At 38.5% G+C, this 11,986-nt stretch overlaps 1 protein-coding gene across 10 annotated transcripts in view; it reads left to right on the forward strand.

Moving 5' to 3' along the window:
• The window catches only part of Rbms1 (RNA binding motif single stranded interacting protein 1), a 229,060-nt gene extending 220,246 nt beyond the window's left edge, over positions 1-8,814 (forward strand). For 8 of the 10 annotated variants that reach the window (XM_070022206.1, XM_070022244.1, XM_070022225.1 and 5 more), the window contains 4 exons: positions 2,503-2,613; positions 3,633-3,713; positions 5,096-5,180; positions 6,075-8,814. In XM_070022206.1, the coding sequence (XP_069878307.1) occupies positions 2,503-2,613; positions 3,633-3,713; positions 5,096-5,173 (270 nt within the window). In that variant the 3' untranslated portion in view covers positions 5,174-5,180; positions 6,075-8,814. The remainder of the gene's footprint in view (positions 1-2,502; positions 2,614-3,632; positions 3,714-5,095; positions 5,181-6,074) is intronic. The other 2 variants (XM_070022276.1, XM_070022285.1) reach the window with 1 other exon arrangement.
• Positions 8,815-11,986: the final 3,172 nt, after the last annotated feature.

The following is an 11,986-nucleotide window of genomic DNA, read 5'->3' on the forward strand; positions in this document are numbered from 1 at the left end:
GCAGAAAAAGCCAGAAGTGGCACTGTGGCTCAAGTGGTAGAGTGCTAGCCTGGAGCTGAAGAGCTGAGGGACAGCACCTAGGCCCTGAGTTCAGGCCACATGACCAGCAAAAAAAAAAAAAAAAAAGAATGCTCACAGTGACCTGCATACTTGCCATGAGAAGGCCTAAGTTTTCTAGTAACCAGAACAAAAAGATAAGCAAGACAGTTCACAATATTTATAAAAAATGGATGGATTACTTAGTAAAAGAACTGTTGGCCTTATATAAGACAGGAATTCACTTAAGTATTCCTCCTAAAGTAGATACTAAGCAATGTAAAACTGTGTGTGTGAAATAATCTAAAGATAAAAAGCTCTGAGCATGTGACTTCTCTTAAGCAAATAAAACATGCAACACAAGACTTCTCTGATGACATAGTATTTATGCATATATGATCATTTGTACATGTGTCTACTTTTGCACACATATCCACATATCTACACATACCCACACATGTATGCATAACAAAATAATATGATCAAATTTTGTTCTAAGAGTCATTTGGCCCACACATAACCATAGCAATCTCTGTCTCTGACAACTTGATGCTGCCCTATTTTGGAATACTGGAAATCAATGCATTTTTAATTTGGGTTTGTCTTAGTAAACTACCATCCTACAGATAGTGTGAGGGAATGTGAAAAACAGGATCAGGAAATTCCTCTACATTCTGGGCTTCTGAGTCATTTTTTTGTTACTCTATTATTTTTGATGATATACAATAAAAATGAAATGTATCTTTCTTTTTGGCAACTTTTAGAAGACAGTTTTCATTTCATTCTGAGAGGACATGAAGAATATTAGCAGAAAGTTTTGATCTGAGAGTCCAGTGCCTTTTGCCATCCAGATTCAAACTGGTTGGTTTAAACTACAATTATAAAGTATGTTCACATCCATCTCTGCCCTCAGTTGAATATCTAATTCTTGATAAATAACAGTACACTTAAGGTTATAGTAGCTACAGTGATAACAAGCATGTAGTACCATTTGTAGAGTGTTAGAACATTGCATTCTCTGAAAATCAGGCAATGGCAAAAGTGAAGAGGAATGGTCAAGTCCATAGAACATTTTTGGTACATTTTTTATTGTAAAAATATTGTACAGAGGAGTTACAGTTACATGAGCAAGGTAATGAGTACATTTCCTATTGAGCATTGTAGGAAAAATTACACAACTCAAAGATACGATCACAATTGACTGAATTTTAGTGTATACAATGAATGTATCACAACCTAATACTGGTAATGGCACAGCTTTCAATAAGTTAATGTTTAAATATAATACTAAATTAAAGTCACATCCCCAAATATGAAATGTCTTCATGTTCTCTGACTGTAGGCTGACTGTGTGCATAAAGAGCCAGTGTTGTTCATACATACTGGTTCTATTTACAGGCTGGAATATGGGTGATTGTGGTTTTTATTCCTTTCCTCTCTAGTTTACTTTTTTTTTTTTCTTTGTTGATGGTAGAGCTTGAACTCTGGAACTTTTCAGCTCAAGTCTATCACTTGAGCCACAACACCACTTCAAGTTTTTCTGATGGTTTATTGGAGAGAAGAGGCTCACAGACTTTCCTACCTGGACTGGTTTTGAACTGTGATCCTCAGATCTCTTGAGTAGCTAGGATTATAGGCGTGAGCCACTGGCACCCAGTTTATTTTCCTTTTTTCTTGTTTTTTTATTAATTATCTTTAAGTAGTTGTACAAAGGAGGTGTCATTTAACAAAGTAGTCTATAAATACAATGTATCTTGGTCAGTGTCACCCTTTCAACATTCTCATCCACACCCACCCACCCCCTGCCTTACATGTTTGAATTTTGCAGTATATACATTGAATTCTTCATTGCATTCTTCCCCCTCTTCTCCTCTTCATTCTTAAATACATTTTTAATAACCAACATTTTTAAACTTTAAAAAAAAAAACATGAAACTAGGGTAGAATTATTCAGCCTGCCTGAACTGACCTCTCTTCCAAGGGCACACCAATAATAAACTTCTGAGAAAGACAGTAAATGAAGAACATACTCTTGATCCTAACAACTTACACCCTGAACCAAGTGACTTGTGTAGAATATTTTTTAAACAAATCACCATATTGGTCATATTGTTTTGTAGTTCTTTTAAAAGAAAAAAAAAAACCTGGTCTTTTTTTAAGAAGGCATATTGTAGCTCTCGCCAGCCAACAGACATCCCAGTTTATTTCCTGTTGCAGCTCCTCCTGCTGGAGCTTAGCTTAATTAAGGGATGTTTGTGGCCTTTGTGACAACAAACTATTTCCCCTAAGATGCTTATGAAGCCTCAGGAAAAGTCATCTGGAAGGTTTTAGGAAATTGTTTGTGATACCAATTCCAAGTTTAAGGGAAATTATTTTTGCTTCATATGCTCCAACAAACAAAGGAATTTCTCTTGTAAAAGGTAGCTCCTTCAGCTTGTCTGAGTTGTTCTTGTCTCACCTCTCTAGGGCGCTGTGTTAACTCCCTCAATGGAGCATACCATGTCACTACAGCCAGCATCTATGATCAGCCCCCTGGCCCAGCAGATGAGTCATCTTTCCCTAGGCAGCACCGGAACAGTAGGTGGCAAATTAGTATCATGTGTCTGTGCAGACTGAGGAGCATCAATTAATACTGCCTGAATCTTTTCTATCAAATCGTGCACTCAGGGATGACAAAGATGGTATCTGGTCCCTCTTCCCTGCCCACATTGCCTTCCACAAAGTAAATAGCCAGACATTTTCATTCATCAGCTGAATGTCAACTCTCCTTTGCCAAAATGTAGCACCCACACATACCCTTATATAGATTTTATAAGCAGGGTCTAAAGCCTGCATCTCGACAAGTAAAAGATAAAGGTGATTAGTGCTGAAAAAGACAGGAAATATTTTTTTCACTATTCTTTTTGCCAAATTTGGAAGCACTGAATCATTACCCTGGTGGTGAATTATTTCACTGGAATCCAGGAGATTGGGTGGGTAGTAGGTTGAACTGACATTAAATCAGATTCCAGGTTGGAGGTTGATGATAGAGTTTAGGTTATAAGCAATGGGCATTTGATTCAGCCTGTGTCTACAGTATCCTTAAAGAGCAAAGGACAGTACAGTCTTCCCTTCTTGTGGATTCTGTGTGTGTGTGTGTGTGTGTGTACGCATGCACATGCACGCTTTTGCACACACACGCACGTGCATGTGCATGCTGATTATAGGGCTTGAACTCAGGGTCTGGGTACTATCCCTAGACATTGTCCCTGCTCAAGACTGCTCTACCACTTGAGCCACAGCTCTATGTCCTGTTTTTTAGTTGGAGATAAAAGACTCCCAGACTTTCCTGCCCTAGCAGGCTTTTGAACCATAATCGTTAGATCTCAGCCTCCTGAGCAGCAAGGATCACAGACATGAGCCACTGATGCCTGGCTGAAACATGGGATTTTTATTTTGACAAATTAGAAAAGCTGAAAACTTGGACTTCACCTTCCATGTGACACATTTGTATATGCTAACTAAGGCGAGCTCATTTGAGTTTCTTCTCAAATTCCCCAGGTACTCTGCCCCTTACCACTTACCACTGCCCCTCCTGACTGCCTTCTTTTTTTCAGTACATGCCTGCGACATCAGCCATGCAAGGAGCCTACCTGCCACAGTACACACACATGCAGACGACGGCAGTTCCTGTCGAGGTTGGTACTGGCATCCAAAGGCCATTCTGGCAGTGCTTAGCTTAAGAAATGGGTAAATTCAGTAGAACCCAAAGCAAAATCTATCAACAGTCAAACATTTGCATGAAGAATTACCTGTACCAGGAGTATTCACCTAGAAAGTGTTTTCAGTTACAAAATAGAATTCTCCTCATAGAGAGTATACTATCTAGATTGCACGCCTAAGACTCCCCAAATGTTTTCTAATCTTGAGTATATCTCATAGCCTCTTTATTGTTACCCCCAAAATGATACAGGAACATTAAGATAAAACTGCAGTTTGCAGTCCCAGTACTAAGGAGATTATGTTAGTATTTATAAGAATAACAAAAATAATCATAATTCAAATACTTAATAAGAAAAGCTGATATTTCAGTCATGTAGTAGGGATAACAGAAACCACATCTGTTTCCTAGAGTCTATTGGTATAGCTAAACATGCTTAGTTCTTTTTTTGGAAGATACCTGTATGGGAAAATCCAATCATCTGAATTGTGACTAGACAGAAAAATTTTTTTTTTTCTGCAAAGCACCCTTAAAATTCCAAGGAAATTCAGAAATCCAGTTGATCTCACCCAGTAGGCAGATACCAGAAGTTCCATTTCCAGGAAGGACCATAGAAATGTGGCTTATTATTATTGCTTCTAATTGTGCAACGTTACACAACCACAGTTACCAGAACCCACAAGGACTTATCTGCAATTGCAAAACTCTCCAAAAATTTATGAAAATGTGAATTCCCTTTGTAACCACTTTAGGAAACAGGAAAAAAATAACCTGGCCTTTGGGAAAACCCAGGCCTAACTTGCGTTAGCAAGGCAAAATATTCCTCTTTCACTGTAGAACTATTGATATGTTTGATTATGAAATACGACTCTAGACCCTACCGTATATAGGTATATGTGTACCATGTCTTAGATTCCATACCACATCTGTTCCCAGGGGATAAGAATAGACAAGTCAACTTTAAAAGAGGGAGGTCCCATAGGTCTACCATATTTCAGCTAATTAAAAGCCTTAAAAACTTTACGTGAGGGCTGGGAAGTTGGCTCAGTGGTAGAGTGCTTGCCTCGCATGCATGAGGCCCTGGGTTCAATTCCTCAGCACCACATAAGTAGAAAAAAATCTGGAAGTGGCACTGTGGCTCAAGTAGTAGGGCGTTAGCCTTGAGCTGAAGAGCTCAGGAACAGCGCCCAGGCCCAGAGTTCAGCCCCCATGATCAAAAAAAAAAAAACTCTACATGACATAAAGGAACTCACTTAATATGCTTGAGTTTAAAGTATATGCTCTGGTTTGCAATCCAGTCTAGGAAGCAGAGTTTGGCTGTCATTGCTAATCTGTCTCTTCCATTCTGTTTCATTGTAGGAAGCAAGTGCTCAACAGCAGGTGGCTGTAGAGACATCTAATGATCATTCTCCATATACCTTTCAACCTAATAAGTAACTGTGAGGTATGAGGGAAAGGTCTCCATAACCATGGGGCAAACATCAAGCAACGTCTAATGTTTTCTGTTGTTGTTGTTGTTGTTGTTTTGCGGTTTTCCTCAAAAATTTATATAGAGAATTATGTAGAGAATGACTCAGATTGGATCATCCTGCTTTAATTATAAGCAAAGGAACCTTATTAAAAAAAAATCAATGATTGTGTGAAGTTGCAGATTTACCATTCTGCCTAAAAATAATGAATATTGAGTATTATTGAAGTGAAATATATATTTATTATCCCCCAAAACATAAAATCTATATTACCACGGGATAGCAGGTATTAAAAAAATAGTTGCATAAGTATCCTATCTTGTATGCTCAGATACTTATCAACTAAAGGACATGTAGTATTATCATGTTACCTCAGTCTTAAAAGATTAGCGAGATCTTGATTTGTCTTCCCAGCTGTTTCTTGACTCTCAAATTTTCCAACTTTTTGCTTTACCATGGATATTGCTATAAAATAACTACTATGTGTGACTGGCTTCTGGATTGCTCTGGTGGTAACACATGTCCTGCCAGTTTGGAGAGCCATATGAATATCTGACTCTGGTCCTCTTATTGAAGAAAAGCATATGAGTCCCAGACTTGAAAAGAGAACTCGAGGCATTGAAATTGCCCCTCAAGCCTGGGGGCTTGCCTCACATTTGGAGTACCTGCCTAGTAAGTACAGGGCCCTCCATTCAAACCCTAGTAATGCAAAAAGAAAGAAAAACACTACTTCAGTTTTAGGATGTACATCTCCTACTCTACAACCAGTGATGAATAGAGCCTTGCTCAAACACATGTCTATTTAAAGCAAGAAGGAAATCTGCTGTTATACTCGGTCTACAAAATTATCTGTTCTTCATCTTTTCCAGGTGTACAGAAGGATGCTCTTACATGAAGAAGGGTGTGAAGGCTGAACAATCATGGATTTTTCTGATCAATTGTGCTTTAGGAAATTATTGACAGTTTTGCACAGGTTCTTGAAAATGTTATTTATAATGAAATCAACTAAAACTATTTTTGCTATAAGTTCTATAAGGTGCATAAAACCCTTAAATTCATCTAGTAGCTGTTCCCCTGAACAGGTTTATTTTAGTAAAAAACAAACTAAAAAAAAAACAAAAAAACAAAAAGATTTTTATCAAATGTTATGATGCAAAAAAAAAAGAAAAAACAAAAAAGAAAAAAAAAGAAAAGAAAAAGGAAAAAAAATGAGAGAAAAAAAAAAAGAAAACTTCAATTTTCTGGGTATGCACAAAGACCATGAAGACTTATCCAAGTGCATGACCGGATTTTTGTAGTTTTGTTCATTTTGTGTTTAATTTGTGTTTTTTTTTTCAGCTGTATGAAACAGGCTTTCTAAAGTTTTAACCGTCCGACTTCACCCATGTGTTTGTGCTTGCTGTGCGAGTGTTCCTGCCACTCGATGTTTCTGTCCATGTCTTTTCTTAGCTTCCCATTTTTCTTTCCACGTAGTGTGAAGTGTCTTATCCTTTTCTATGAATTCCAATTTGCCTTAACTCTTTTGATGCTGTAGCTGTTTCAGTAAAAAGTTAGTTCAAACTAATGATGTAGAATGCTTTGACCAAATGAGCTGGTCTATTATGCCTTGTAAAACAGCAGCATAGGGCTTTTAAAAGGTAGTCAATAAAAGTTGCTGAAATTTTGGCTTTTTTTAAATATGTAGTAGGTGTTTTTAATGATTTTTTTCACATAATGTGTAAGGTAATGAAATGCAAGAAGGGAAAAATGTTTTGTGTGAAACACGTTTTCTGACTGGGGAAATTTTAATAGGGTAACTTGTTTGTAAGGCTGTATGCCAAGTTTCCTCTGATAGTTTGACTGATTTAGGATATCTGCTGTATGATGCAATGTAAAGTCTTTTTTGCCTTTTTTTTTTTCAGGAAAAAAAAACTAACTTGATGTTCTAGATTTAGTGTAGGTAGCGTTGGGACTGGGGGTGGGGGGTGGGGGAGGGGAGTCACCCCATGTTTTGTCCTTCCTTTATACTGATGATAGTGCTTTAGAGTGAGGATTATGCCTGCAACCTGGCAAACCGAGAAAATGTTGCTATTGCAATCAAATGGCAAAAGCTAAAAGTAAGGATTTCTCTTCAAACATATGCTGAGATAGGAATAGAAGCAAAATGATTGGCTACTAGCTCTCTCTCTCTCTCTCTCTCTCTTTCTCTCTCTCTCTCTTTCTCTCTTTCTCTCATTAGGTAAATTTGAAAAAGTAAAAAAAAAAAAAAAAAAAAAAACGACTTGGCACTTTTAAAGGTAACTTCACCAAAGACCGAAGAGCCAGTAACCAGTAGCTCCAACTTGTCTCAGCATCACATCTTCTGTGCTCTTTTATTTTTGCCGGACCAGTTTGCGGTTAGGAGGATGTGCCTTTTTTGTACCTTTGCATTTAGGTTTTATAGTTTTAATTGATGTATGGACACACACAGACAAACAACAACAACAAAAAGCATGAAGGAAGATTTGGACCCAAGCAGTGCCACACTTTGCATCACTACAAGTGTTTAAGTGTAAAGAAAACCAATTTTGAAACTATGAAATTCCTGATTCATAAATATACACAGTTATTTCTACTTTAGTACATAGGAGATGATTCACTGTTATTAAAGCTCTTTTCTTAAAGCAATTGCGTATGTTTTCAAAGCAATGATAAATTAAGTTGTCTTCCAAAACTGTGTACTTGTCTGGTCAGCTGTGTATGATCAGTTATCTACCTCAGAGTCTGTTTTCTTTTGTGCTGGGACAGGTTGCTGGCCCTTCCTGTTTCCACAGACCAAATCCTCCTAGCTCAGGAGCTAGGGCTAAGCAGTTGTTTCTTTCAAGTATTTTTTAGTTCTTAAATTTTATTGCTTGTATTTGATTATCGATGTCAGTGACATTTCATAGTTTCAAAAGTCCTTGCTGCTCCGAGAAGTGTAGATTCTAGTAAAAAATTAAATAGTCATAAGAGAAATGTGTTTTGGGTTTTTTTATTTTTTATTTTGTTTCCTTTTTTTAAGTTGTGGTATTATTGGTTCTATGCTCCCTGAAATATTACTGCTTTGTTAAAGTCCAGACTGTACGCAGCACCCTCCATGAACTGAGTATGTTTCTGAACCTGGGTCTCTCACTACTTGATATTTTTTTGCATTAGTTAAGAAAGAAAATGGATAGCTCAGTTAGAAGGGGAGGGGAAATCTGCTGCTAGAAATGTCTGAACTAAGTGCCATACTCGTCTGGGTAAGATTTGGGAAACAAACCTCTGTACATAAAAAAAAAGAAAAAAATCAGTTAAACATCACATAGTAGACAGCCATTAAATTATAAAAAAATTAATTTATGAAGAAAGACCTTTTGTACAGATTGAAAAAAAGATTTTCATAGAGATATCTATATGATCAAGAGAGTTAATTTTTTATTTGTGTTTTACTAGCGCCACAAACTTGCCGGTGGTAACTTATTTGTCCGGTTCAAGATAACTCTGTAGTTTTCTTTCCTAGGACTTGTTAAACGCCAAAAGACATTTTTGAACTGTACATTTGATCAGATTGTTAGCTTTTTCTGTTTTATTTCTTTTGAGAACCTTTGAATAAAAAAATATCTAAAACTATTCTTCCTGTCCATTTTTTAAGTAGATTAAATGTATCTCAATTTCATTTCACTTCAGATCTCACTCTTCAACACAGGACACTGGAATAGGTAAAAGTATGTAATATTCAATTTGGACTAAAAATATATTTTTTTTAATCAGAAAACCCTTTCTACTCCTTGCCTATAATTTAAATCCATGAAGTGACCAGAGACATCAGTCATCAGCCCAATACAGCTCATCTCAGCAGAAGTCCAGCCCAAATGAAGCCCACTCTTGATCTGGTATTGGTTTTGATTTTGGGGTGTTGGCAGTGCTGGACATAGAACCTTGCCATGCTACGCAAACACTCTTCCACTGAGCTGCATCCTCAGCCTCACTGGTCTATTCCTAAAGGTCAAACAATCAGACCCATTGCCTTCCTCCTTTTTTTAGTGCTATCCTTTGACCCATTGTTTAGGAGGATGGAATAAAAAGCAAGCAAGCAAGCATGTGGGCATGATGTCAGAATGATCTTGCTCATGCCATTATGACCATGGCCTCATAAATGCCCTTATTTGGCTGTTCCCAATAGCAGGCTTCCATGCAGCATTCATAGTAGAGTGAGAACTTCCCTCCGCTTTATGGGAGGCACCTAATCTGGGAACTTGACACCTACATAAAGTGAAATTTTTTCATGTAGTTGTCAGTATTTTTTGCTGTCTAAGGACTCTGTCAGGGTAATAAAAGGAGTAGAAAAAAAAAATTACCTGTCCTTTCTGTATGCCTACCATGTAGTCTGTGAATCAGGTAAGGTAAGTTTGAGTACTTCGCTTGAAAAAAACAAGAAAGCCCTGGTATCTGGTGGCTCTTTGAGAAGATAAAGTAGATTCCCCTTGTGGTGACTCGTGTTGCAAAGGGAAAGGTGTCAAGGCATGGCCTGGTTGAGACAAACAATGGTCCCATTTTGTGTACCCAGAAGTGCTTTGTCATATGACCTAAGACAGGATAAAAATACCATTTAGGTTTCTGGGCATCTTAGGTTTTGTTATTTAAAAAAAAAAACAACTGTCAAGTCCCAGGCTACCCATCTAGCTAGGTTATACACTTGTCCCTTCATATCTCCACGGGGGGGTGGTCTCAGACTCATCAGAGATGCCTAAATCCACAGGTGTTCACAGCCTTACATAAAATGCATTCATCCTACCCATATCTTCCCATATACTCTGAATCATCTAAATTAGAACACCTAATACAATGTAAATTCACTCAACTACTTGTCTTACTGTATTAGGAAATGACAGGAAAAAATATCTTTACATGTTCATCACAGATGTAAGTTTTCCCCCAAATATTTTCTATTGGAGGCTGATTTCTATCCATCATTGTGGCACACACAGATGCAGAGGACTAACCACTTTGTGAATTGAATGAACATTCTTAAGAACAACTCTGACTAACGTAGAAGGGAGGATCAAATCTGAGTGGTGATGGTTCAGAGAGATGATGACTTACACAAAGAGGCACCTTTGCCAATAAGGTACCTATTGCTAAAAGCTTGCAGCTCCTCAGGTATGAGGATTTCCTTCTGATCTGAGATGTGGGGAGGAAGAAATGGGGTTTTGGAAGAAAAACGCTGTAATAGTTGCTCCCTGGTATGAAATACCCCTCTTGGTTAAGATAGAAGAGGTTTTGGGGGACCAATCCCATTGTCACTCTTGTATCCATGCTTTTCATGGGGCAGTGGCAATAAGTATTTCTGTTGGAGCATGGATTCTGCCTCTTGAGTTTCATAAAAGCTGATTAAAAACAGGAGAAAGATGCATACACACATGCACGCATGCACACCTGTGTAGGATTTTGTTAAATGCTGGGACCTAGCTGATAATAGATTTATTCTAGCAGAGTAGCTGAAATTGGAAAGAAAAGTCACACACACACACACACACACACACACACACACACACACACACACGCACACACACACACACACACTCTGCCAAATACCTAAGAAATAACATACGTGGGGGAGGGTGAACCCGGAGTTCAGATTTAAGAAAAACCAGGCATTCTTTCAAGAGCTCGTGAGAGAGAAGCACCCTGGACCAGGACTGCGAACAGACTGGTAGTCATGTGTACCACAGTGGAATTTCAGTCCTGTGAAATGGCTCCTGAATGTCTATTTGCTCTGGGTCTCTGCCGGGCATGGGAATATTTCAAGCTCTGACCACTAGAGGGAGAATTGGATTCTTCAGCCTTCCAAGCCCATGCACAAGGCATGGTCTCCTGGGACCTGGAGAAGTGTGCCCACTGCTGGGAGGTGTTCAGAATCTCAGGATACACACTGTCAGTGATAGAAGAGATCTTAAATTTGGGGTTCACTGAAAGTGAAAGCACAGGCCATCACTGCTGCTGACACAAACAGATGCCCTTGTAGTGACCACAGTTGCATGGACAGGGTTGGGCTTCAACTGACTTTTAAGACTCAATGAAACAGACCAGAGAGGAAGCCACAGGCCTTACTAGACCACAGTGGGTGGGCACAGGAAAGCACTGGCAGGTCTCCCTGAGCTGCTCAGAATTGAAAACAGGTGGCTTTGGATTAAATGCAAACTACAGCTATTACTCATTTTTCTAAAGTATGAGACTCAGAGGCAAATATTGTATCCAAACCATTCCATTGCTCACACAAGACAAAAGCTTATAAACAAAACTGCAGCTACCTCCTTCCCCCTGAAGTCCTTGAAGCCATCTGCTCTGCGTGAACACCTCCAAGGATGCCACTCCATACCACACAGAATGTCCTATGTCTTCTAAACAGCTCTCAAACCTGCCTATGTACCCAAAGTTATATCATTGTAGTTCCCACTTACCACTTTTGATTCTGCTAACTGGGCAGCCAGCAGTTGGTTTTTGTGTGTTTGTGAGTGTATACATATATATGTATACACATATGTGTATGTATATTATGAACTCAGAGCCTACACACTGTCCCTTAACATTTTTTGCTAGGGCTGATGCTCTGCCACTTAAGCCAGAGCTCTACTTTTGGCTTCTTGGTGGTTAATGGGAGATTTTTTTTTTAATCTATCCTGCCTGAGCTGGCTTGGAACCTTGATCCTAAGATCTCAGCCTCCTGAGTAGCTAGGATTACAGGCGTGAGCCACTGAAATCAGTCATTCTTAAACTGTAGAGATTGGTGACTCCTCAGGCA

This window comes from Dipodomys merriami, unplaced genomic scaffold, assembly GCF_024711535.1.
Source record: "Dipodomys merriami isolate MVZ:Mamm:240054 unplaced genomic scaffold, mDipMer1.0.p SCAF_1, whole genome shotgun sequence".
Lineage (NCBI taxonomy): Eukaryota > Metazoa > Chordata > Mammalia > Rodentia > Heteromyidae > Dipodomys > Dipodomys merriami.